This window comes from Ascaphus truei, chromosome 4, assembly GCF_040206685.1.
Source record: "Ascaphus truei isolate aAscTru1 chromosome 4, aAscTru1.hap1, whole genome shotgun sequence".
Taxonomy (NCBI): Eukaryota; Metazoa; Chordata; class Amphibia; order Anura; family Ascaphidae; genus Ascaphus; species Ascaphus truei.
The window spans coordinates 316,046,548-316,073,979 of record NC_134486.1 but is presented as its reverse complement, the minus strand read 5'-3'; the positions used below and the strand labels follow the sequence as shown (position 1 = coordinate 316,073,979).

Below are 27,432 nucleotides of genomic sequence, written 5' to 3'. Positions count from 1 at the left end.
AATATTTTAGTCCCATTGATTTGAATAGAATTGCGCTGTCCTACAGCATTAAGAAGAGTCATTCACAGCATTTGGAATAGGACCCAACGTGTCATGCCCAAGCTCACAAGGAGAAGATATTGCGATCTGACCCAGCTACAAAAAGCATTGACCTACTCCTTTAGCAATGCAACCAAATGAATGGTGGGGAAAGAATGCAGGAAGTTGGGCATAAGGTAGAGAAAGGTATCAACAGAAAGGGGCATGTGGTTATGCCACAGTATACAGGACTGGCCAGACGTCGGTTAGCGGGTTACTCATTACACTGCAATGCAGCTAATCGGGGCACTATTGAACAGAAACTCCCATTGTTGAGTTCCACAAGCTAGGTGCAGAAAAAGATGCAAGCTCTTCTAATAGCAAACCTAGACTGGCCATGCCGGAGAGCTTCAACTTTAAAGACAAAGCAGTAATACCATGAGATTTGTGCTGTCTTCTTGAGCTACGCAACTTGCTTATCTTTCACAATTATTCACTTGTAAGGAAAGAATTTGCCATCTGCTCCATCTTATTCAAGAAGGGAAAAATGTTCTCCATTTTATACCCAGCAAAACTACAAATATTCACAGATGAAGGACCATTGTGCTCGAATCTGTAGAGCAAGCTGAAGACTTCCTGCAAGATTCTTCTGGAGATGATACCCCTACTTTCCCCACTGCTTGAGCTCCTTGGCATGCAGAATAGCTTGCGAAGAAACTGCTTATCTTAGGCAGGAACTGCTAAAGCATCATTGCATGATCTCTTCAAGTTGATTCTTCCAAATGGAGACTATACGTCACCATGGGTGCATGTTTATATACATTTTAACTGGGTTGCTGTCAGTAAAACTGTGATACCTTCTCAAAAAATGTATTCGGCCACCAAGCAATCATGTGAATAACTTCTTGAAGCATTACAATGGTACAAATACTGTAGCTATTTACAATGTTGGTGGGATAAATTCTCCCTCCAAGGCCACGATTATAGTGGCCAGCAAAATAAATAACTGAATTCCGAAGGGGCACAGTGCGCACGACCACACGAGAGGCAGAATCCCGGAGAGACAAATGACGTCAGCGTCACGTGAAGCGGTTCAGTCAATGATGGCGAACCGCACGCATAAAGTCACGGGCCACGCCTCCCGATGTCTCCTACATAGTGTGCGCGTACCGTGCGAGTGATGTCACGTGGGCGTGCGCGCGCACCCTGCAGCACCCCCCGACTATAATCGCGGCCGTAAGTACAATAACGTGTCTCAGAGATTCATGGTTAGTATAGCTATGATGCAGAAAACTCACCTTACCCATAAAGAACATCAAAAGCAGCGGTTTGGTTGGGTAAAGAATGGTTACTATGCATCTTTTAATGGAAAAAGGGTGGCAATCCTGGAGAAAAATGCTCCAATTATTTGGTTGTCCTGCAAACAGATGTATAATCCTTAAAGTCAGAATATTGAATCCATCTTTGATTTTCAGTAACAGTCACCCATATTTAAAGCCACCAGATTTCCTCCTTTATCTGATGGCTTGATAACTGTATTCTAATTCTTCTGTAGCTCGTAGCTGGGTGGTGCCAGATTAACACTTCACGGTGCCCTAAACTATGATGAGGATGAGGCCCCTATAAAGGAATATTGTGGGCAGGGTAACTACAGTAAACTGGTTTGAGTACTCCTCACAATTAAAAGATGGTGTGAGAGTCCATTCCTAGAACTTAAACAAAACAGGGACTGTGGATATGAAGTCGAAAGAACTACAGTAACTAAACTACTCTGTTCTTCTGTAAACACTGTTGTCCATCTTTTCTTTACATGACATACAGTAGGTTGCTTTTAATGTACATTCAATTTGTTACTAAATATTCAAACCATTATTGATTGTATTTTTAAGATGAATAGACCCTTTGGATTCACAAGGCCTCACAAATCTATTATAGGTTCAAAAAAAACAAAAAAACACATTCTTAGTAATTGGAGGTCATTCAAATTGTTAGGCCCTAAACTGGAGCTTATTTATCTTATACGTAAATCCACCAATGCATCTGCCCGGGGAGGAGAACGCGATGGTCTGCATTTACTAGCAACCACACGCTGCAGAAGTTCCTCTTCTCCCTACACTGACTAATATCTCAGTGACCCCACCAGCAAACATTACACTTGCTGTAAATCACAGTTTAAGGCATTTGGAGCATTTCGCTATAGAAACGTTGTGTAGAAGCACATACAGCACGGAATAATGAGCATCATTTATGAGCTATGCAGTAATCTATTAGACAGAACTCTTGTTGCCAATCTCTTATCCCGATCCAAACATTTCCCAAACTCACTTCACTACTGTGTATATAGGATATGGTAACAGAAAAGGAAAGGGGTTTATTTTACTTTAAAGACTCTGAGCATTAGATAACTGTCTGTGGATTGCTGATGTCAGCCAGTACAAGGGCGTAAACATGGACTGTCTAAGAGACCTGTCTGTGTTACTAATTGAGAGACAGAATCTGTAACATACAGAAACAATCCAAGAATATCCCTGAGATAAAGTAACATTTTGCAGCAGTGAGGATCACATTGTTGCAAGAAAATCAGGTTGATAGGATTTTGCCTAAATCCTATTCCTAAAGGACTAACTAATGCATTAGCAATTAAAAAAAAAACCTACATAGAGCGAATATATGAGGCTCTTCTAAATATTTAAGAACCATACAATATGGGGGATAACCTGTAATTCGCTTGTACCATTAAGAGTGCTGATAACCAACTGTAAGCTTGTTCAAATGTTTTTCTTTACACCTTCATTTTTGTATATATTTTTCTCCCCTCACGCTTATAAATTCCAGGCACGAGTGCACTGTGGGGTGGAGTTCTTTCCCTATATTTTGTAATGATCTGTAAAATTTCACCTTAAAACTTGAAATAAAAAGTTATTTGAAAAGTTAGAATTGCTAAACGTTGAAAATCTAGTTACGCTTGTGAAAATAAAAGCTCGATTGAGCCACAACTTGTATTGTAATTTTCAAAATGAATGATACAGATGCAGCGGCCGTTATCCGAACATTTCACGATCTGTATTCCTGGGCATACCCAGGTCATACCGCATGATTCTTCAAACTTTCCCGCGTTAAGATGCGTGTTTACTAGTGTTTTTATCGGGTGTAGAAAATGGCATTTTAGCGTTGTCTGCCAGATAGCAAGGATTGCCGTTCACCAGGTTTTCACTGACGGTCGGACTGTTATTGTAAGACGGCGCTGGTGGCGGTGCTGGCACATTGCTGGATTGGGATAGGTGTGACTGGTGTGATTGGCGGCATTTACGTTACAATAAGGAGTGAATGCCTCGTGGAATACAGCAGAGTTCACGAAAACGGCTCCGTGAAATGTTCGGATAACGGCCGCTACATCAGCATTTTCTGTTTTCCAAACGCAACTTCAGAATGGTGACTAGTGCACACAGGGGGGTGGGGGGGGGGGAACCCCATTGTCAAGAAGTTAATATTTATACAGATAAGCAATTTGTTCTTACTAGAACATTTTTCCCCCCTTCAAACGAAGATCGGGAAAATGGTTAGTAGCTTTAACTATAGGCACAAAAACAGAATAAGAATGATTTATCTGGTAAAGAATGAGACAACGAATTTGTTTGCATTTGCTTTAGTTCAAGGTGTTTATTGCATCTCACAGGGCATACTGTACATGCACTGGGTCTTTCAACCAAGATACAAAGGAAAGCCATTTTGAAATTGATTTTAAATACTTTTTCCCCATTTAGTGTGTATGTTTTCCCCACAGTAAATTCAGATACAACCATCGATTAAATAGTTAATTTGAAAGACTTACAACAGGTGAACACCTTTCTGATCCAATGTACTTCGACAAACAGATGCCAAGCCACTTGTAACACTGATCAACAGTGACCTTATTTGTATGCATCAAAACCTTAAGCCAAGCCGTCAGCACAGAACAGTATGAGTGTGTGAACGAAGAGTTAAACAAGCACGATATGTACAGTAAAGGGCAGAATTCTCTCATCTGCATGAAGGTCAGTCACAAACAGTACAAAAACTACTCACAGCGAATGCAGAGAATGAGAAAACGACAGTCTAACAAACACAAACCGGCACAAATTAAACTGAATTTACAATAAATCTTAAAATAAAAAATAATCATAATTTGCAATGCTTGGACTACAAATACACCACACAAGTGCTTTCAAAATAGTTCCTGATGTATGAGAAACACAGCTACGGTTGTCCTTACTACAGCTACAATGAATGTACACTTACCCTTTACTTATTTCAGTGTATTTAGCAAAAGAACTGATCTATATGCTAGCTCAGATGCAAAAACTGAGAAATGGAATTAAAATATATACTATATATATTAAAACAAAAATTGATAAATATGATATTCCTCCCCATAGGTCTCCTTGCTCTCGGTATGCAAACGTGGTGGAATTTTTTCCATTATATTACTTGAAATTATACATATTTTTCAACATAGTACCACAAAAGAAAACCAAAAACGTTTTTTTTCACAATCGATATTCCTGTGGGTAGTTCACGCACACACACATACACACACACATACACACACACATAGTTTTGTATTGGGGTGTTTTTCTGGTGTTACCACACATTATTTCATAGCAGATCAAAGAAACAGGGGTTGTCCAAAAGTTATATACATCGAAACCTTCAAAACACAGACACATCGTTCCAAATTGCTCAGCACACAACAGCTGCATATTCTGTTCCCAGCAGAGAGGGGCAGAAAAGCACTAGAAGGCATGGGAAACATACATCCAAAGGTTGAAAACTGAGAGACACAGGGGAAACCCAAATGCACACCAAAAAATGAGATATAGTAACGGATAACTGCTAAGGTAGTTCACATTCCTAATGTTTACTTTTCACAGCTGTGCTACACATTTCAGAAGAGAGAGAAATCTAAGCACTGGGTTTGGTACTGGTGGCTCACTTAGGAACTCTGAGCAGCAATCTGTTCTTTGTAGGCTCCAAACTCACATTTTCATGTCACAAAAACCGCATCTGTGTGAGAGGAAAAGGGAATTAGTCATGTTGTAGCGCTAAAGAGGTACAAGCCCCCCTCCCCCCCCGAAAACGCACCCTGAAACCAACCTACTATGCTGCTAACTCAGATGCAGAAGAGCCTCAAGTGGAAAGTTCATGCATAACAATGCAAGTATGGCTTTATTTATATCACGCCGACAGTGTACTTGGCGCTTTATAAAAACAATACAGTACAGGGAATTATAATACAATAAGCGCATCAAAGTCAGACAATAAGAAAATAAATCCCTATCCTGGATATCTTACAAATTAAGTAGAATGTGGGGAGATTTACAGAGACAGCGGGTGCGGGAATAAGTAATGCAAGCCTTTATTTATCTAGCGGCATTAAAGTACATAGCGCTTCACAGTAGTAATACACGTAAAAATCATTTAAATAACAAATAATAAAAATAACAGATCATGGGAATAAGTGCTTCAGACATAAAAGTAACATTTTGGAATAGGAGTCCCTGCTCCATGGAGCTTACAATCTAATTGGTAGGAAGAACGTACAGACAGCAGGAGGGCATTCTGGTAAGTTCGTCTGCAGGGGGCCAAGCTTTATGTATTGTGTGTATAGTATAAGCCACGGTGCTACTCATAAGCTTCTTTAAGCAGGTGTGTCTTAAGGTGGGTCTTAAACGTGGATAGAGTGGGTGCTAGTCGGGTATTGAGGGGAAGGGCATTCCAGAGTTGTGGGGCAGTCAGTGAGAAAGGTTTAAGGCGGGAGAGGGCTTTAGATACAAATGAGGTAGAAAGAATATATCCTTGAGCAGAACACAAGAGTCGGGATGGTGCATAGCGAGAAATTAGGGCTGAGATGTAAGGAGGGGCAGAAGAGTGTAAAGCTTTAAAAGTGAGGAGGAGAATTGAGTGCGAGATGCGGGATTTGATAGGAAGCCAGGAGAGTGATTTCATCAGGGGAGATGCTGAGACAGATTTAGGAAAGAGTTGAGTGATTCCGACAACAGCGTTTAGGATAGATTGTAGGGGAGACAAATGAGAGGCAGGAAGGCCGGACAGCAGGAGGTTACAGTAATCGAGACGGGAGAGAATGAGGGCCTGAGTCAGAGTTTTAGCAGTCAAGCAACAGAGGAAAGGGCGTATCTTTGTAATATTGCAGAGGAAAAAAAGACAGGTTTTAGAAACGTTTTGAATGTGAGAGAGGAGTAGAGTGTGACCCCTAGGCCGTGTGCTTGGACTACTTTGTGAATGATACTACTTCCAACAGTAATGTAGAAGGAGGTAGTAGGGCCAGGTTTGGGAGGAAGTATGAGGAGCTCTGTTTTTGCCATGTTATGTTTAAGGCGGCGGCGGAGGGTCATCCAGGATATCGCAGAGACACATTCAGAAACTTTGGTCTGTACAGCAGATGTAAGGTCAGATGTTGAAAAGTAAATGTGTGTCGTCAGCATAGAGGTGATATTTAAACCCAAGAGATGTGATTAGGTCACCTAGAGAAAGTGTGTATAGAGAAAAGAGGAGAGATCCCAGGACAGAGCCCTGGGGTACTCCCACAGAGAGATCAATAGAGGAGAAGGTGGTGTTAGCAGAAGAGACACTGAAAGTATGATGGCAAAGGAAAGAGGAGATCCAGGATAGAGCTTTGTTACGAATACCAAGAGTATGAAGAATGTGAAGGAGAAGAGGGTGGTCCACAGTGTCAAATGCTGCAGAGAGGTCGAGTAATATGGCAAAGTGTAATGACCTCTGTCTTTGGCAGCATGGAGATCATTAGTTATTTTAGTGAGGGCTATTTCAGTGGAGTGAGCAGTGTGGAAGCCAGATTGTAGAGAATAGGTGTTGAGAAAGTTGAGTAAGCGAGAGAATACAAGACGTTCAAGGAGTTTAGCGGCAAAAGACAGGAGGGAGACCGGTCGATAGTTGGAAAGACAGGAAGGGTCAAGCTTGCTGTTTTGAGTAATGGTAGAACTGTTGCATGTTTGAAGGAGGAGGGAGAGGTACCAGGTGGAGAGAGGAGTTAAAAATGTGTGTGAGCGTAGGGATTATAGTAGGAGCAAGAGATTTTAGGAGATGGGAGGGAATGGGGTCAAGAGGGCATGTGGTAGAGGGAGAAGAGGAGATCAGCAGTGACACGTCCTCTTGAGACAGCGGAAAGAGAGTCAAGGAAGGCAGGAGAGTTAGGAAGCGAAGTAGGATGGGAGGAGGAAACAAAGGGGATGTTCTGACTTATGGATTCCACCTTTTCCTTGAAATAGTCAGCAAAGTCCTGAGGTGAGATGGAGGAAGAAGAGGCAGCTGAGCGTAGTTTGAGTAGAGAGTCAAAGACAGATGAGTCTGCGTGGATTAGACTTGTGCGTGTTGATTAGTGAAGAAAAGTAGGTTTGTTTAGCATGCGAGAGGGCAGAGTTGAAACAGGATAGCATAAATTTGTAGTGAAGGAAGTCTGCGAGTGTGTGAGATTTCCTCAAAAGGCGTTCAGAGGAACAAGTGGAGGAACGCAGCATGCGCATGTCGGAATTTTGCCCGGGTCTGGGGTTAGAAGGGTGAGGACTGCAGAGAGAAAGCGGGGCATGTAGATCAAGAGAGGAGGATAAGGCAGAGTTGTAGTTCCTGACCAGGTTGTCAGGGTCTGGAGCAGAACTGAGAGAGAAGGAGGAGAGTAAAGTGGAATCAAAAGCTTGCAGGTTAATAGAGCGCAGGTTTCTGCAGAAACGAGGGGGAGATGGAGATGGAGAGGGGAGAAGCGAGAGAGAGAAAATGAGACGATGTGATGGTCAGAGAGAGGAGGGGGGAAATTAAGAAATCAGAGAGAGAAAGGTTTTTGTGAAAACCAGGTCTAGGTAGTGCGTAGCATGCGCGTGTGGGAATTAAGTCATGGTCTGGGGTTAGAAGGGCGAGGACGGCAAAGAGAAAGCGGGGCATGTAAATCAAGAGAGGAGGATAAGGCAGAGTTGTAGTTCCTGACCAGGTTGTCAGGGTCTGTAGCAGACCTGGGAGAGGAGAGGGAGGAGCGTAAAGTGGACTCAAAGTCAGGTAGGTGAATAGAGCACAGGTTTCTGCAGAACCGGGATAGAGAGAATGAGATGAGGTGATGGTCAGAGAGAGGAAAGGGGGAAATGGAGAAATCAGAGAGAGAAGTTTTTAGTGAAAACCAGGTCGAGGTAGTGGCGTCCTTGTGGGTGCTGGCTGCAGTCCACTATTGAAGGCCAAAATAAGAGGTTCGAGAGAGAAAGCGGGAAGCCCAAGGGAGAGAGGGGCCATCAATATGGCAGTTGAAGTCCCAAAGGAGAAAAACAGGGGAGTCTGAGGAGAGAAAGAAAGAGAGCCAGGATTCAAAGTGAGAGAGAAAAGCAGAAGGGGGATGAGTAGAGGTAGGCGGGCGATAGATGACCGCCACGTGGACAGGGAGAGGCGAGAAGATCTGGACAGTGTGAGACTCAAAAAGGAGGGAAAAGCAAGAGAGGGAGGAATAGGAAGGGTTTGGTAATGGTAGAGAGGAGAGGAGGAACCCCACTCCTCCACCCCTGCCATCAGTGCGCGGAGTGTGGGAAAAAGAAAGGCCATCATAAGAGAGGGCAGCTTCCAGTGCAGAGTCAGACTGAGTGAGCCAGGTCTCAGTTATAGCAAATAGGAGCAGAGAGTGAGAGAGAAAGAAGTTATGCACAGAGAGAAACTTGTTAGAATGGGAGCCAACATTCCAAAGGGCACAGGAGAAAGGGAGAGAGAAGGGAGGGTGGCAGGGGATGCATACGAGGTTGGAGGGGTTGACGCAAGGAGTAGAAATTGCATTTGGCAGGCGAGGGCATTTAGAAATAAGGCAGGGACTAGGATTTTGAGAGATATCCCCAGAAGCAAGGAGGAGAAGCATGGATAGAAAGAGAATATGTGAAGATGTTTTGTAGGTGTGTGTTTTAGTGCAGGGAGTATAGCTGTGCAGTGTCAGAGGGCGCAGGTAAGAAAGGAGTTCAAGTTCATGTGAACCGAGAAGTGGTGAAGAAAGGAGAGATGGAGATATATGAATACAGTTGGGGACATAATGAGGCTATTTAAGTGCAGTAGATGTCAGTGCTTGGCCACACTGGTTGGTAGGAGCGACTGTGGGTGTGTGACAGTAGCCATGTGACAGTAGCCATGACTATGAAAAATGGTCAAGATGTTCTATTGAAATATATGACAATCTGCAACAAACTCCTTTGACATGATTGTATATGCCAGGAATTAGAGGATCTGAACGATGGTTATTTGTATACGATTATTTCCCAAGAGGGGAAAAAAAAAAAAGTCTCAGGCTGCAGTGAAAGGCTTCTTTGTTTATTAGAGATTGAAGCACATAAATCAACATGGTGACCAGCAGTGTTACTCTACTGATGGGTTAAAACAGGGGTGCGTAAACTTTTCCCCGTGCGCCCCCCTGCCTGCTCTCCTTGGCGCCTCGTGCCCCCTCTCTGCTCGACCCCGGAGTTAAATGACGTATTATTTTGCTTACATCTGCCAATGTTGTTGCATTACACGAATATGACTTCCAGGATTAGATCAAGGATGAACAGAATCCCTGGATATTATAAAAATGTATTGCCTGCCCCATAGAAAGTAGAGGTTAATATATGTCCTACAGATGTAAAAGAGTTTACATCGCTTGATTAGCGAATATGAAATACTCAATGGTCTGTTAGGGCGTATAGGATAAAATATTGGTTTCTTCGAATCAAACTTAGATACGAGTCTCTAAATAATACCTGATGAAAGAGAAGTTTATTAAAGTTATGCTGGTATTTATCATTATGCTCCTTGCATGGGCTTGTGGGCCTAAACGTAATAAGATGTTAATCACATCTTAACTTATGGAACAAAAGTTAAAAAGGGTAAACATTAAAAAAAACTAAAATATATGCTCAGGTGTTCCCATCGCCAAAGTATTAAAGTGTTTTTAATCTGTCAGCATTTTGTAATATGTTCCCCTTTGTTACGATATATTTACACCGGAGCTCAGTAGAACGCACGCACACACAACTGTCGGTTATGGCCCAGCATTTGAGGAATATCCACAAGCATCTCACAAACACTCTGCAGCATAGTCCATAGACGCTGTAATGGTCCATCGGATTAACACAGCGAGTCCCTGCATTAGAATGGGACTCACAGCTCGGTAGCATTCACACAACACGAGTCTCATCCAAATGCAGGGACCCCGCTGTGTTAATCTGATGGGCCATTACAGCGTCTATGGACTATGCTGAGGATTTTTCCCAACATGTTCATGGAATTCCTCAGAATCTGGTGCAAAACCGACAGTTTCATCTACACATACTTATAAATAATCCAATGCTGCATTTTATAGTGTATAGTGCACACAAATTGCAAATCAAAATCACAGCACATAAATGCAGTCTTTGTTGATAGATAGAAATTACCTGGAAGGTTTACAAGAAATCCTTGATGTTGAGATCTGCTAATGGATCCTTTGTTGGAGGTTTCTTGGGGCTTGGAGTCTGACTTGGAGAGAGCTATAAGAACCACCACCAACCAAGAAAAGCACATGGACACAATCCTCATCAATAACTTCAACGTATAGCTCGATCCACATAACAGATGTCATACAAAATATGGCTGTATTGGATACAGCCAATCAAAACTAATGTAGCCAGGCTCAGTAGTATCCAGTATATACACAGCTTTTCAGAAGCTAAACTGTGCAATTTAAGCAAAAAACAATTGCACTCTACAGGAATGACCAAAATACAATATTTTGAGTGTTCTTATTTAAAGGCAGTAATTATTCCGCCAAAAGGTTTACAAATGAATAAAGGCACATGAGGCCTGCTTAGCTGTACCCCCTAGTTGCAATAAATCAAATCCATTGTTGAAAACATAGTAATTATGTGTCAAAATACATTGAGGTCATTGTAAAACAAACTTGCTGTGGGAGCGATATAATAAAGTCCAAAAAGATTTTGATGGCCACACAGTCCTGCCTGGTGGTTTATACTGGTGTAAAGCGACTCAGCATCAAAATCGACACCAGCAAAGATTTACCAGGAAGATATACTAGCCACTGGAGTAATATGGACCAAAATATTTTAAAGATGCATTCGCCATTTGTTTAAAATTTGACAGAGAGCCAGGCTATTTTTTCATCATGCCCCACGCAAAAAAAAACAATTGCCCGTTTTGTTTTTTTAATGACTACTTATTTTAGATTTGTTAAATGTAGTGCTGGCAAGGGCATCTGAATTGCTATATGCCAGGTCGTGGATTTTACAGGGGTCAACAAATAATAGATCCCAAAATCTGCAAGCTCTAGACTCGTTTTGTGCAGAAGTCCCCAAGTAGCAAAGAAAGTATATTAGGTGAAACAAACATAATCGTACCGGTGTATTGGGAACCGAGGCTCCACCAAAGGATGGCCTTATCATTGGCTGGGCATACATCATTGGCTGCTGTGGCATCATTGGTACCCCTGTTCCAGATGGAGTCTAAATGAAAGCATAATATACATGAGTATACAAAAGCATTGATTGTAAGAACATAAAGGCACATGCATTCCTTCAGGGGTTTTCAACATTAAAGAACATCTGGTGAATAACCAATTCAGTGCCCAGTGGCCTGAAACTATGAGTTGCATCGCAGTGAAAGGCTTGAAGAATTGAAGTGGGAAGTCCCGATTTAAGGTTCTATCATTCTCAGCCTCATGAACTACATTTCCATAGTAAACTCTATTGGGAAGGTACTCCCAGCGTAGAAAATAATGTATTGTTGTGTCCTAGAGAGACCTACACACCAAAAACACAGGCTTAAGTCATAAACAGACTACATTCCCAGTTTGGCTACTTGTGTCCTATTTCACTCACACATGAAAGTAACCAGAATATCATTTTGACTGTACATTAACGCAACTAATGTTTATGAAGTAAAGAAGTATACTTACTAGACCAAATCCGGCTACTGGCTGTGCAGCTGAAGCGTTACTTGCTGCTGTGGGGACTCCGCTCACAGGAGGAACCGTTGCTTGCTAAGACCAGAAACAAAAATATTACGCTCAGCCTGATAAACAGTTTCCAGCATTAAGGGCATTAGACTTAACATTTAAAAGTAGCAATCCGTCCCCATGAGCATCTCAGACTGCAGCCCACTAGACATGCCCTCATAAACATGATTTGATCAGGTTGGCCTGTTCTGAGGATGTGAAGAATGGACAACGTTTGTGGGTTGTAGGCCTGGAACCAGGGTTAACAGTCTTGCACTGGACAGTCCCCTTCTTAAACCAGTAGTGCTGCATGATGTAACAGTTACTGATCAAAAAGTCACAAATTGAGGGTGGGACTCTAGCACACTCGCCCAAAATATTGAGTACACAGAGGGATGCCTCCTATTGAAACTAAAAGGGGAACATCAGCCTTTAAATATTGGTTTATGGGTTCCTTATGTGAGATCCCAGAATTCCCTGGTGTCTTTGTTGCTCTGAAAACTCTATTTGTGAAAACAACTGGGGGGATAGGCACTGACATTGGTGTGATTTCTCAGATACTGGGTAGTTTGGAAAGTGTTATCTTCACTGGGAAATGGAATGGGGGGCGACCCCCATTTTAATCTTAGGTGAGTTTTGTGGTGGCCATCCCCCACTCATTTTCTGGGGTTTAGTGTTTTCCCCCATGGCCATTTAATATGGCTGCTCCTGGGGCAGAGCATATTGGAAGGTAGATGGACACCACTGAAATAAGAGCCTTGTTAATCCTAATTTTTCAAAATATGTGCATTAATAAAATATCACAACTTTACAAAGGTTAAGCAATGCCAAATTCAGGAAAGCATATTTTTTATAATTTTACTGTAGATGTGTTTCTTGCCATTTCCAGAGCTTTCATACTGCCAAAGCGCTACTTTACAAACACGCCAACATGTTCTGGTAGCTTTAAGGGTGGTGAACATGATACTACATATATATTGTGACATCTAATGAAGGCTTTATACACGTCCATATCCGCTGGACTTTAATTTGGTAAAAAAAAAGTTTAGTATTTGGACTGACTTTTCTGTACCATGGGTGAAAACAACATCAAACCAAGGATAGCATTATACTTTACAGGTTTGGCTGACAATATGCATGTATTCTCAGGTCCAACTTGGGACTGAAATGTTGGATCGAATAAACCAACCCCTCGCTTTGAAAAACCTCAGTCTAGTATGCTACTATTTATTTTTAAACTTTGCTATATAAAAACAGGCCCTCTTTAAATTTTTAAGCACAGATATCAGTTAGCACTAAAACTATTTTAAAGGCCGATAATATAGGAGTAAAAGTATTATTTTGGTCTCTGGCCAATGTCGAACTCCTGACGAAGCTGCTGAGCCAGCGAAACGCGTAGAGTGAACAAGCAGCAGTCCAGAAGTGTACCCTGAATGCTCCAGAGCCCGTGTGGATCCATTCTGCGATCGATCGCTAAGCCGGAAGTGACGCGACGGGCCGGACCGGAAGAGACGCGACGCGACCTCGGAAGTGGGGTGGATGGTGAACGCTGAAGCTGTGCATCGATATTTACGTGTCTATGCACATGGTGCTTATGTGAGTGCAATAAGAATTGCTTTTATCAATATATTTATAGTGAACATGCACTGTTGCACTAAAGGTGTCATTTTTTCTATTGAGGGTTTGTTCTGCTGATACTTGGGATCTTATGTCAAGCAAGACCTCTTTTCATACTGCTGAGTCTACATCATTGTATCTACTGCTATCCACTGCTGAACTTTTACTGGGAGAGTGTGAGTTCCCAATCGTGATTCCTATATAGATTGCTGAATCTGTTTAAAGCATACTACACTATTATATATATATTTTTCCCCACATATGGTGACACCTGCGCTCCCCACAACCTTCTCTCTACCAATGTCGAACTTCGCAAGAAAAAAAAAAACTGATGTGAATATAAAAAAATGTGCCAAGTGCTTCATTAAACTGAAAAAAATAAATACAACACACACACACACACACTAAAGCTGTTGACCAAGCAATATCCTGTGTGTGGCTTATTTTTTTTTTTTTTTTTTTTTAATAAATCAGTTCTGTACAATGAGAAAATACTTATAGCTTTTTTTTATAAACAACTCTGAATGACATTTTTAATGTATTATAATTTAACAAGCATTTTTGTTTCTATAGCAACCATTTACAAAGTCACATCCCCTTCCTCTTCTGAAACAGGCTCTGAAACACCCCTTTTTGAGTCTTGCCCTCTCTCTAGCAGTGCACCAATTATATCTAGTGACTGCCTGGTCACATGATCTTCCCCACAAAACTTTGCATCTTTGGTCCTCTTCTGCTGCACTGACAGCCATTTACTAAAACCCCAAGCCAAATCGTCGCCAATCGATTACAGGAGAACGGATCGATCTGCAACGTAGCCAATTACTTGTGTGGATTGTATTGATCACATAATTAAAAGGGGGTACAAAACAAAACAGAAAACTGCAGCTTTGATTGCTGCTTTATGTCTGGAAAACAATCCCAGATACTGCAAGTGTAATGTGCAGAAATCACCGTACCATAGGAGCACTTGAGGGAACACCAGAAGACCATGTGGCTGGTGCTACCTTCGGTTGCCAGTTTGCTCCTCCTGTCAGCTTCTTCTCCCCAGCACTCCACTGAAGGTCACCCCTAAACAGAACAATCAAATGTCTTACTATCCAACACATCATACTACAGTCAAATGTATGAATCGCCCAGTTAGAAAGAACTTTCAATTTACAGTGTTAACCCAAAACAATGAACATTCAGTAGGTACACACACAAATGTGTTTTTTTAAATGTGGGAAACATTTGATAAGAGGTTTGGGTCATTACTCTAACAAACACGTGATTTATTGCTTTACCATAAAATATACAAAAATGGGTATTCTAATGCTTCCTTCAGACAATGCATGAAGACAACATATATCAGAAACAGGGATGCTTGAGTGGTCAACAAATCTTAGACTGTTTAAAAAGAAAAAATGAATGACTGATCGAGATGTTATTTGGGCTATATGAACTATATTTAGGCAGCAACACATTATTTGATGGGAATAACCAAACTGTATTTGAAAGTAATATGCTTCAGCTCCTTAGTGATGAGCACTTTCAGCAGTCCACCCCAGTTAGAGTACGTTTCACCTAATTGTCTACTGTAAATTAGGGGTCCATTATAAAATGGTTAAGAGTGACACACGGTGTGCTCATTTGCTTGTCATTACCCAGAATCCCTGGCTGCAGTGGAAGCACGGCTTGCCAAGCGATAATGGGGAAAGAAATGGTTGCAGACCTGCCTGAGACATGTGAATGTACCGGCAAGTTGTATTTTTATTTCCTGTATAAGAAGTTACACATTTACTCAAACAAGAATTACTTACTTTTTTACAATGGTGGCAGAAATTCCAAGATCTGAAAAAATAAATACATCTTGGTTAAAAATTTTCTGTTCTACAGTTATTAAAAGTGCAATTGCGCAAAATCAAATCTTAAAAGCAGGATGGGAACCCAGAGGTCTTTGGAGTTGAACCGCGCTATTCTCAGCTCTGGGAGAATCTTATAGGTGAAGGTCACATCAGTCCCCTCCAGGAAAAACAGATTGTCGGTTTCAATCTCCGCAACACAAAGGCAAAACAGGAAGTCGCAATTGGATAGCATTTTAAAACCCAGAACGAAACAAGGGACTAATGCAGTAGCTTAAATGGTAATTTTCTTGGGAGCAGGTTGGTTCCCCGGAGCTGAATATAACGTGGTTAGGTAGGGGGGGGGGGGAGGAGAAGATATTGCAGATTTAACTTTTTATATTAAGTCAATTACAAGTACCACCCCAACCAATAAATGATTTTAGTAGTACGGATTACCGTTTTATGATCGGATTCTATTCTGCCAGGTTGTTGCATCTCACACAGCAGGGTTATTAAAAGGGATCTCTTTTCCTTTTAAATGGGTCCTGCACACGTGTGGAGGGTCACCCATGTTAAAATAGGGGGAAATTGCACCTTTTTAAGGAACGGAAAATACAAAAACTGGTGTTCTATTGATCAATAATTGTATGTACCATTTTCAACGGCTAATAGATATTTGCTTCATCAATGATAAAAAAAAAAGGAAATCTATAAAATCAGGATAGACTTATATTATTACTTCATGCATAACGTTATGGCTACACAGTTTAATTGGAGCAAACATTCACAAATAAGTGAAATCCTTTAAGAAAATGCGACTTACTGCCTACTAAGCTTGCAAGAGAAGAATCAAGGTCACTTCCAAGACCTTTGCTTGCTGCAGAAGCATTGTTTCCTAAGGTGATTGAAGTAGATCCCGACTGGGATGTGGGGGTCATTGTTGGTATGAGAAGATCTCCTAAACCATCAAATACTACAGAGGTAAATATAGACAAGGTTAGATACAAACTAAAATAAGATTCATATTCACTGTACACATAGAACAGATACAAATGTTGAAGTCCTTAGGCAGGCCCACTGCCAGCATCGTACGTCTTGGCATTAGATAGCTGGGCCATTGGCAATAAACATATTAATAATTAAGAAACAAGAGGAAATAGCAAAGAAATCTGTAATTGTATTAAAACGAAAAAACAACAATGACTATAAAAAGTGACAAATTCAGTGTTTATGAGGAATATTGATTAGCATTTTGCCTGGAGCATATTAGGATGTACAGTGTGTTCAATAGTATCCCAATGGGATGTGAAGAGATTGGGGATGATTCATTCACTTTAAAAAAGGTGCAAGAAAATAAAAGCGCCATGTCGGCCAGTGAACACAGGCAACATTGAGCATCATGGTGATATTTTGCATATTTATTGGCTTCCTGAGTATGGTAGAACCATCTCGTTTTATTTTCAGTAACAGTAATTGGACGGTGGTGTTTCCTGAGTCCCTGGAGCACATAGGAGTGAGAAAGAGGCAGCACTGCTCTCAGGACCCTCCCAGTTTATTTTAATAAGTAAATCTAGGAGGGAACATTCCTTTATACAGTATTAATAATAGTATCTGAATCTAAAGTCTCATGAATGAGGAAATAACTAAAATAAAAGGCACTTGCTATATACATCTGTTTGAATATTAATCAAATAAATCATAATGTTCCTAATAGACAGCAATATGTGCTACAAAATGTCATTTTTAAGTTGTAAATAAAGCAGCTACGAAGTAAAAAAAATAATCACTAGATTAGTTTAATGCACAGACTATAAATTGGGTATCATTATAAGCCCTTTGAGGATCGGCAAAACGTTTTGCAGGGGTTCGAATTGGAGAGAATAAAAAGCTTTAACATTTTAGAAAGGCATATTTGACAGTTTTGCACGTCTCTACTAGAGACACAACACAACACAATAAATGACATCCCATGAACACAATCCTATATACTTTACTAGCTTGTTATAGCCTGGCACTCTTACCATATAAATGGGTCACAAGACCCCCAATGCAGCACCTTTTCTGTGTTCAAGCTAATTAAGCTAATATGAGACTGCTTAGACTTCTGGGATCAGGGAGGACCCATAGGGCAGGGGTTTCAAACACAGTGCTCAAGGGACACAAACACGCCAGCTTTTATGGATATCCCTGCTTCAGCCACTGATTGAGCTTTCTGTGCTGTCGAAGACTGCACAAACTGTGCTCAAGCAAGGATATCCTGAAAACCTGGCCTGTTGGCCCTTGAGGACGGAGTTTGAGACCCCTGGCATAGGGAATTAATATCACCCTTTTATTGTACAGATGTAGACTAAAAGGCATCTAAAATCAAACAGAAGCCGAGAACTCATTAAAAAAAAAAAAAGGAAACCGTTCTGATAATGTGGGGTTTGCCGCAGTGCAATTCGATCGAGATCAATTTGCTGCACATGCTTAATTTAAAGCACCAATTCCTCTTGGCAAGATTTACAAAAGGTGTTTTTTTTGGGGGGGGTGGAGATCACAGAGGAGACTGGTGATTTAAATCAAATAAATATCATAGCTGCATGCGGTAAGATAGCAATTTAGGCAAATCAACCCCCCCCCCTTCCCCCATAGTAGCAACTGCAAATACTGTATATCTAACCGTGTTCATTGCAAAACTCACCATGTGTAAAATTGCAGCACAGCCCGGCATGGAAAGTGGCAAAATGAAAGAGAGTACAAACAAAATGATAGCATGGTGAAAATAAGCTGGAAATCAAGCAGAGAACATTTTCGCAATACTCATTTTTGTTTCAAACCTGGCGACATGCAGGATATAGAGCAGCGGTGGGCAACAACGCCGGTCCTCAAGGGACAACAGCAGGCCAGGTTTTCAGGATATACCTGCTTCAGCACAGGTGGCTCAATCAGTGGCCCAGTCAAAGACTGAGCCGCCTGTGCTGAAGCAGAGATATCCTGAAAACCTGACCCTGCTGGTGGCCCTTGAGGACGGTGTTGCCCACCCATGCTATAGAGGCATTGCTGTTAGGGCATGTTAATACTATACTTATTGTGTTTTTGTCGGTCAAACAAATGCGCATGAGCTCATGCAAACGCAACATGCAACTTCAATGTGGTCGTTAAACCTGCAGTTCAAGTATACAGCCTCCTTTACCCCCGAAAATGAGCATGCCACAATATAAAGCAATATTGAGCATGGCTGCGCATTTGCAACCATAGAAAAACCTACTGCAGTGGTTTTCAGAAGCAAAATCCAAATTGAATTCACCAGGATTCATGACCTGGTTGGCAAATAAGGTGGGATACCTGGAAACCCCCATTACCACATCCACACAACATTGACATGTCCTGTACTGTGAAGATCTGCATGCTGCTTTTACATATCCTGCCTATTTTTGTGGAGGAACTTAATCCCGGCATTTTTTCTCTCTTTCTTTCAGTGCTGAAGCAGGGATATCCTGAAAACCTGTCCTGCTGGTGACCCTCGAGAACTGGGAGGGGGCCATCCCGTTTTGGTGGCATTGCCGCTTTACATGATCAGTTGGAGCCACATTTCCAATTCCCACAGCTTTCCTCATAGCCTATTGTGACCCTTCTCCTATTTAGACTTTTTCATATTTATTATTAAGTTAACATTTCTTTATTTCAGAGAGCAAACATCTATACACTCAAAATCTAACATGCCCTGTACAGGTACAATGCATTAAGAGTCCCACGATACAAAAATGTAATGTATGGGCACAAGAGCCAAGAGCATAATATCCTACATCAATATCACTAGATAAAATACATTAATAGTATGCGCTGTATTCTTAAATGTTTATATTCTTGCACACCTTCAGCATTCTTCTGAAACAGCAGGTGTATTTATGGACGATACAGTGGATACCCAGTAGAGATGCAGCAATCTTTATTCACATTCAAACACCTACACTAATTGAATGGACCAAAGGACAGTATCTGCATTCTCAGAGGAGCAGTTCCAACGGCTCAGTTTTTTTCCCCCAATTATTTTTTTACGTAGGTAGGAAGCAGGGGGTCTTCAGAGCTGAACTGCATTAATTACAGCTCTAGAGACTCCCTGGTTCTTGAGGCGCTTACCTGGAAAGGTGCCTCTGAGACAGTACCCTCTAGGGGTAAAAAAATGGGAGGGACGCGGGTTAATATGAAGCTGCAACGGATGTTTGTTCTCTTGACTTTTTTTGGGGGGGTGGGGGGGGGAGGAGGGGAGGTGTTCAAACCTCCAAGTAGTACTGCGGGAACCTTCTCCAGTATCTCTGGAAGCAAAGGGTCTCCAAGGCTAAAATGCACACGGTACAGCTACAGAGCCCCCTGATTCCCACATGTATATATAACCAAGGGGTGATTTGGAACCCGGGAGTAAAAATGCATGTCTTCCATAGTTCTCTCAAACCTGCTTCACTAATCCCACTGTTACCCATCAAAGTGTTTAAACTACATACAAGGATTATGGGTAGTGACATGGCAAGGAGTACATTCCTCAGGGAGATCGGAAAACCGCTTCTACTGTTGGTTGACACACTAATCCTAATGTGCATGTAAAGTGTACAACATTAGCTTTATCTGCAACAATCAACACGTGAATAGTACGCTTTCTGAAACCAACATCCGTTACATATTAATTTGCAAGGAAAATATGTTCCTTTAACAAAAGGATGGTTAGATCCTAGGCACATACAGTAGCTACAGAAAATAGCAGCTACAGTAGCTCTTTCTAAAGGCAGGATTTAACATTTTCAGGAATAGAGGAATTGCAGGTTAATTGCCTAATAACCTTGACTCGCATAAGGGTCAGCAACATATTGCTTCACAGGGGGTTATTCCAGAAATATTGAAATACTGTAAGTATACTCACCTGATGCGTCAAAAGAGTTCCCACCTGCAGCAGATTGACCCGACGCAAAAGCAGCCTCAAAGTTGGGCTGAATGAGGTTGTTCTGTGCTGGAGTAATTGGTGTGGGAGAGGGCGTCATAAAGGAACCTCCAAATCCTTCAAAAGTAAGAGTACAAAAGGGTCAGCAGAGGAATTATGTGGTGGCGACTATGGAAAGCATAACATTACCACCCACCAGTGTTCTCATTACCGTGTTATACCAGCATCTGGAAATCTCTACATGTGATTTGCTAAAGCAACGCCTTGCAAACTTATGCTCTATGGCAAGGGTGCTCATCTCCAGTCCCCCCCCCCCACAAACAGGTCAGGTTTTCAAGCTATCCCTGCTTCCGCACAGGTGGCCCAAATCAGTCCCTGCTTCCGCACAGGTGGCTCAGTCTTCTACTTGAGCTTCTGATTGAGCCACATGTGCTGAAGCTGGATATCCTGAAAACCTGACCTGTTTGGGGGGGGGGGGGGGCAGGGGGTTGAGGACTGAAGTAGAATACACCTCTATGGAGCCTTGGGTATACAAGGTTTACAGGGGATACCAGAGGAAATGGTGGATAACCATTTTATTTTGCCACATTTAATGGTCATTCAAAAAGGTTAAGTGCTAACATAGAAAACTGTCCGCTTATTTACGAAATATGTACATACATTGAATACGCAGGTTACAGTTCTGTAAAGTTACAATATATTTTCATGGGGTATCACAATTCTTAAAAAGTTAAAACTGCTGTATTAAAGTATGGTAACTGTTACTGCCGTGTGATCGCTCCTGTATTCAACAGATAGGAAAAATAGCCATTCTAGATCCTTTTCATTTCAATAGAAACTAAGAGGCATGTAGCACTGTAGCTAGGTAAAGTCTAATGTCTGGTTCTGTCCCCAGCCCAAGAGGACACCGAAGTTCTGGGAAATTCAACCCGGTCAGCTTTCTGTTAATCTAGACACTCTGCTGTGCCTCAAGAAAAAGTATGTTTTTGCCAGTAAAATCTACGACAAAAAAACCCATAAAAACTGCTCAAAAGGTATTTTGCAATATAAATTCGGCAAGTATCAATTAACTATTTTCTTAGAGAGCAAAAAGTCGTACTCGAGGTGAATCGATGTTTTTCATGGTATTGGTCATTTATAAATATACACAGCCCCAAGTTTCACCAAATTTGGCAGAAACAGAATGATGAAGACGGACAACAAAAATGCTACTTGAGTGAAAACATTTGAAACCCGTTCCTGTAATGTCCGGTAATGTCAGCTGGATACACAACTATGTTATTCGTAAATAATATACAATAAATCAGTGTTTGAGTTAATAAAGCAATTTTTTCAAAGACGAAAAGTGCATGAAACAGATCTGTTTAGAGGTTATATTTAGAGATTTTTTTTTTGTTGTAATTAAAGTATGCAGGAAGGTAGCATTTTATGTTATTTGTTAGTGGACAAAAAAGGCCTATACAGATAATGCACTAACTACTATATTCATCTGCACACAGCGAGACTCCCTTCCCAATATCAAAATACGTATCATTTGAAGAAAAAAAATAAAATAATCAGAGGCAGACAAAGGCTGGTTTTATTTCACCAACACACACACAATCATAAAAAAAATATGCACTCGTACCACAAAATAAAATAAAAGTGGTTAAAAACAAAACAAAAACAAAAAAACACAATTTGGTTGTTTGATGGTAGAGATTTTAATGAGAACTACACAGCAGTGATTATGGGCATGGATATGAGGAAACTATCATTCTCTCCTCTGTGATTTCTGCGTCCTCTGCACATAGCAGTAAAAGGTGAGTACAGTAGGTACAAGCTACAGTATTTAGAGATGTAGTAAGGGAACGTTAAGATAAAGGGAATTCAAATCACTGGAGAAATGTGTAGTTTCAGCCAACCAAATGACTATTTACCAGCCAGCAGGTCTGCAGAAGCGCACGAACTAGTTGGTGCCAACGTTGCAGGTTGTGGCTCAGAAACGCCTCCAAAAGCATCTGCCGTGTTATCCAGATTGCAGCAAGGAAGGTAAAGAAAATGTCAGAGTAAATATAGCACGCCAATGATGTTCGCACAAGATTGAGCAGCGATTCCAACACCAGACATTAACCCGCTACTGAACTGCTCAACCGTACACCGACATGTATTAAATAGAGAAAAGCTATTGACACAAAATATCTGTTACTTCAAACTTCCTCCTTCACTTTCAGTGAAGCTGCAGATATTAGTAGATTCCCAAAGCCACGTTTCTAATCTCTCACAGTCCAATCTCTAGGGTTCACATAAAAGAATACCTACGCCGATAGGCACGCATTTTATTGTGATGGCAAAAAAATAGATGGTACCTTGAAACTAAATACATCTAAATAGAATCCCCAAGCCTACATTTTAGATAATGGTTTAGATTTAACCTCAATGAGCACCTGAGGTTTGAGGTAAACAGATGTATGTAAATATGCAAGCAATGCATACTTCACCTACATAAACGGCTGATAATTCATAATATATAGATGGAACATATCTATATATTTTTTTTTCCATCTATATATCTGTTCCATCTACATCTCTATATAGTATATTGTATACATATACACACATACATGTGTACAAGTGCAACTATGTTGAGTATGGGATGCCTGAAAATATTGACCATTAAACAGTTAAAGGAGAAACCCCTCCTAGGACCAAGGTGAATTATTTACAGTTACATGTTGAAGAAGAGGATACATCAGAGTGATTTTTCCTTTTTTTTTTTTTAACCCAAATATGAGATCTATATGTATTTTTCAATAGCTTTAAAATTCTTATGTTAATGTGATCTAAGACTTGGGAAGGATGTGATGTCACACTGTGATCAGCAAGGACCAGAGCTCCCTAAATGTAAAATCTAATTAAAATGAAATAAGCCAAACATTTGCTATAAGTATGGTTAGATTTGTTTAGGGAAGCCAATGATAGTTAAATTCTTTCAAAAGGTTGTTTTCTAGCCAGTTACAATATGTGGGATTTCAGTTTTAAATAACGTCTGACATGGTTACGTTGGACATTACAAACTCAGTGCCATGCTCGGGATGTAAACGGCTCTCTGCACCTATTGAAGATGTAAAACGGCCAGACTAACAATGCGGTCAATAATTCCCTAACTGTGTCCGATTCACCGACATACAGATGTAGCCAACGTTCTGACAACCCGTGTGTGAAAGAGCACGATAGTCTCGTCTCCTCCCATGCAGCAGATTCAAAACGAGGGCTGCTCCTGCCGCTGGTGCATTTGTATGTCCCGATGGGGTGCGCCACGGGTCACTACAACGCTGGCTACATCTGTATCTATTTAATAGATATTACTTTAGTACTGCTCACACATACAGTAGTACCATACATTTCTTTAATGACATGTACTATCTAGCAAATGAGTGAATTTGTTAGACAAGTACATCAAATACAATAAATTGTCCTAATGCATAATTAAATAATGTTATGTATAAAATCAGTAGTTCACACAATTGCAATGCGGTTCCAGAGGCCCCGCGCTCTTCCCCACAGCAATGAAACGGATTGCCGGGGGAGAGAGCGGGTCCGCTTTAAGAGATCAGCTCTTCCTCCGACATCACGGTGTCATGTGACGCTGCGTTGTGGTGACGCGTTGCCACGACGGCGCACCGTCACCTGACGCAGCAACATCGCGGGACGAGGGCAGGCATCGCAACCCTGTATAAAATCAATAGGTATTTCTTGAGATTGTTTGGTCACAATCTTATACTGCAGCCTACATATGGAAAAGGTAGATTTAACAGAGAAAAAAAAAACATTGCATTTTCTTTTCAGATATTTAGAAAATAACATTGTCTGGTTACACAAACAAATCGGGAATCCCACTACATAGGACAGCAAGCTGGAGAAAAATGTAAGTAGTTGAAAACAAAAAGTAATTTTGTTGGCTAAAAATGAAAGCAATACGGTATTGACCTTGAATAATGTACTGATTTTTTTGGAGAACGAACAAAAATACCAGAACATCAAGTACCACACAATTACCGCACTGCTCCATGGTACACAAAACATACTTCTCTTGTACTTACAGGCTTACAAAGTCACTTCCTGAGAGGAGAAACCAGCGTTTCTATTTCATTTCCTCTGAACAGCCTTGAAGCAGCAATTTCATTATTTTTATTGGTACCTGAATCGCTCTATTCTTGGATCCAGGGACCTCCTGGCTGCTGAGAAATGTACCTATTCAGTTAAAAATAAAAGGGGGAGATTCTCAAAAGCTAAGGGGTCCCCGAATCCAAGAATAGTACGATTTCAATGGGAGAGGAAAATCGAGTTAAGAGGGGATTACTGCTTTAATCTGTCGTGACTTCCCTCTGCACCACTTAATTCCTATAAAAGATATACATGTAAAGAATTGTCCATTTACCTTACCAATATAATAGTTTAAAAAAAATAAAAAAATAGTGCTTTAATATAAAAATAATATACAACGTTTTAAAAGAATTGTAGGCTTTAACATTTATTTTATTTCTTTTACAGGCAGGCTCTTCCAAAATGTTGGCCCATTCTTTTTAAAGCAAGAACACTTCGCCAGGAGGAACAATATACCCGCCAAAGTCAGCCTCAATCCAGCAGCCAATAGAAAGCCGCTACATCATCTCAACAGGACATTGTCGTGCTGTACTAGTCACCACAGTAGACACATTAAAAAAATATATATACATTTTATATTAATATTTATTTACGGTGTTTCAGCTCTGAAACTGGTTCAAACAATGATGGGAAAACAACCTCTGATTGAATACATTTAAATAAACGGTTCTCCCCATTAGCAGTGCCGCCATTGCAGTGGTGCTTGTTTTCTGCGATTTGGGGCCTGCTCACAGAGCAAGGACACTTACTGTGTGCACAGACAAAATACCAAAACAGCAGAGGGATTTAACAGGAAGAAGGAAATGCAGACAAATACCCACCCCCAAATAAGTCGAGAACAGCTGAAGACTCCAACTTTGCAGGAGAGGCAGTGGGCACAGGGGATGGAACTGCGAATGCATCTACAGCAGTGATTACAGGAGCAACAAAGTGACATCATAAGTTTTAACATATTGCAACTCTGGGGACGGCAATTACAGCAGCAACTTTGCATTATTACGGTGTTGAAAGAGAAACATAGCCACGCCGACGTACAAAATGGACAAAGTAGAAAATCTTGATCAAAATCAGATTCTCTTTAGGAAGCAAGCAATGTTAGTTTCCCCAATAAAAAATAATGACCTGACGTTAACCATACTATAGATCCCTCCAATGTCACACACAGCTGTAGGACTAACCTACAGATTCATATCAGTTCACACAGCTTTGCGAATATTTGGCTGAAATGCAGCAGGATTGACGATGTCTGTTTATTTTTGGGGGTTTGGGGTGTTTAACACAATAGACTGCATTTTCTTGTTTCTCAATAAAATTGGTTACAAATTGGCAAGAAATTAACACATTCTCGAAGGCGAGAACCAAGAATGATGGGCAAACAATTGACGATTTCATACGGACTTCAGCCATGTTTACAGAAACCAGTGTTTACAGGACCTTCTAAAATTATTGTTTCAGATGCATAACTTGGCAAAGTTTAAAGAATAATGGCCCAACATATAGTCCAAACAAACTAGAGCAGTTTGTATTAGGTTACAAGCAGGTGATGTATAAATGTTGTTCAATGCTTTTGACCATAGGCCAATTCCAATGCTACATGAGACCTGTGAAGAAGCTCCAATATACAAGGCATCTAGTCGTTTGTTTTGTATGCCTGGTTTAATACATTTTCCCAGCAAGATGACAAGAGTCAATCAAAACCAAAAGGTAACCCATGGTATAAACACATGTCCTCCTAGTACATTTAACAAAATGATGTACAATAACAGAGTAAATGAGAACCGATGGCAGTGCAGAAACTGTATACAGATGTAGCCAGTGTCATAGTTCCTAATGATAGCACAGCACATATAGTATAATTCAGAATATAGGAGGCAGAGGGGGATCTGAAGCGCAAAGACAAAAAAAACACATCATGGTGTAAACTGTATATAACAGGGGAAAATCCCCACCGATTGAACTCACGGGAGATTGAATATATTCAGGCAGAGAATAGTCCTGCTTGGGCTTCCAGAGAATAGAAGGTGGACTGGATCCGAACAGCAGGGCTGCTGTAGAATCCCTCAATGGCTATCGATGTATCACTGAGGTTATTGCGATATACGCAAGAGAGAAACAGAAAACCCAGCTGATCGCTTGACACGGCGTCGATCCCCACTACGCCAACGCGAGATGTGATCGTGACGTCACAACACGTGGAAGTGTTTCTCAGTTCTGGGACTATACGCCCTGGAGCAGAGGAGAGCATCAGACCTCCACCCACTTGCTTGTGTCCGGTGACTCTCAACGCAATTTTTATCTTTGGAATTTGTGACTTCACTGAGCATATGGTTTTTTTTAAATACTTTTTTTATTAAAGTAGATTTACACTATTTGTCCTTCTCATTAACTATCCTCCACATATGGAGTTCCAATTGGATGAGAATCGATATCCATAGAGGTAATCGCCAGCAGCTCTGCCATTGGGATCTAGTGCATCTTCTATTCTCTGCCTGAATATATCCAAATCTCCTGTGACTTTAGTTGCAGGGACAGGATAAGTCATCCTTTTTCCCTTGTGTGGCTTATGTGATTGTTTGTTGCGCGGTTTTGTCCTTTCCTTGCTATAATTCAGAATATGAAAGAGTTTCTAAAAGGATTTAATCAATGCTACTGCAGCATACTGTAATATATCCCAACATATCCTACCAAAAAGAACAATGCACCTGGCTACATCTGTATATTAAGTTGTAGTTGTATATTAAGTTGTATTTAAAATCGAGGCAGTTATCTAAATATTCTTCATGAGTCAGCCCACACTACTAAGTAATGTGTAACATGAGTAAGAAAATAATATAGGGAAATCTACAACATAGTTTGTAGATACTGCTTAGGTCTTAGAGCTCAAACTACAAATGCCCAAATAATTAATCCAGAAAAGG

At 40.9% G+C, this 27,432-nt stretch overlaps 1 protein-coding gene across 9 annotated transcripts in view; it reads right to left on the bottom strand.

Moving 5' to 3' along the window:
* Nucleotides 1–3,648: 3,648 nt before the first annotated feature.
* SNAP91 (synaptosome associated protein 91) overlaps nt 3,649–27,432 on the bottom strand; it is a 177,091-nt gene continuing 153,307 nt past the window's right edge. For 7 of the 9 annotated variants that reach the window (XM_075597913.1, XM_075597919.1, XM_075597921.1 and 4 more), the window contains 10 exons: nt 25,336–25,416; nt 22,288–22,368; nt 20,351–20,485; nt 16,277–16,426; nt 15,430–15,460; nt 14,587–14,698; nt 11,975–12,058; nt 11,418–11,522; nt 10,461–10,553; nt 3,649–5,061 (listed from right to left, as the gene is read on the bottom strand). In XM_075597913.1, the coding sequence (XP_075454028.1) occupies nt 10,470–10,553; nt 11,418–11,522; nt 11,975–12,058; nt 14,587–14,698; nt 15,430–15,460; nt 16,277–16,426; nt 20,351–20,485; nt 22,288–22,368; nt 25,336–25,416 (863 nt within the window). In that variant the 3' untranslated portion in view covers nt 3,649–5,061; nt 10,461–10,469. The remainder of the gene's footprint in view (nt 5,062–10,460; nt 10,554–11,417; nt 11,523–11,974; nt 12,059–14,586; nt 14,699–15,429; nt 15,461–16,276; nt 16,427–20,350; nt 20,486–22,287; nt 22,369–25,335; nt 25,417–27,432) is intronic. The other 2 variants (XM_075597917.1, XM_075597923.1) reach the window with 1 other exon arrangement.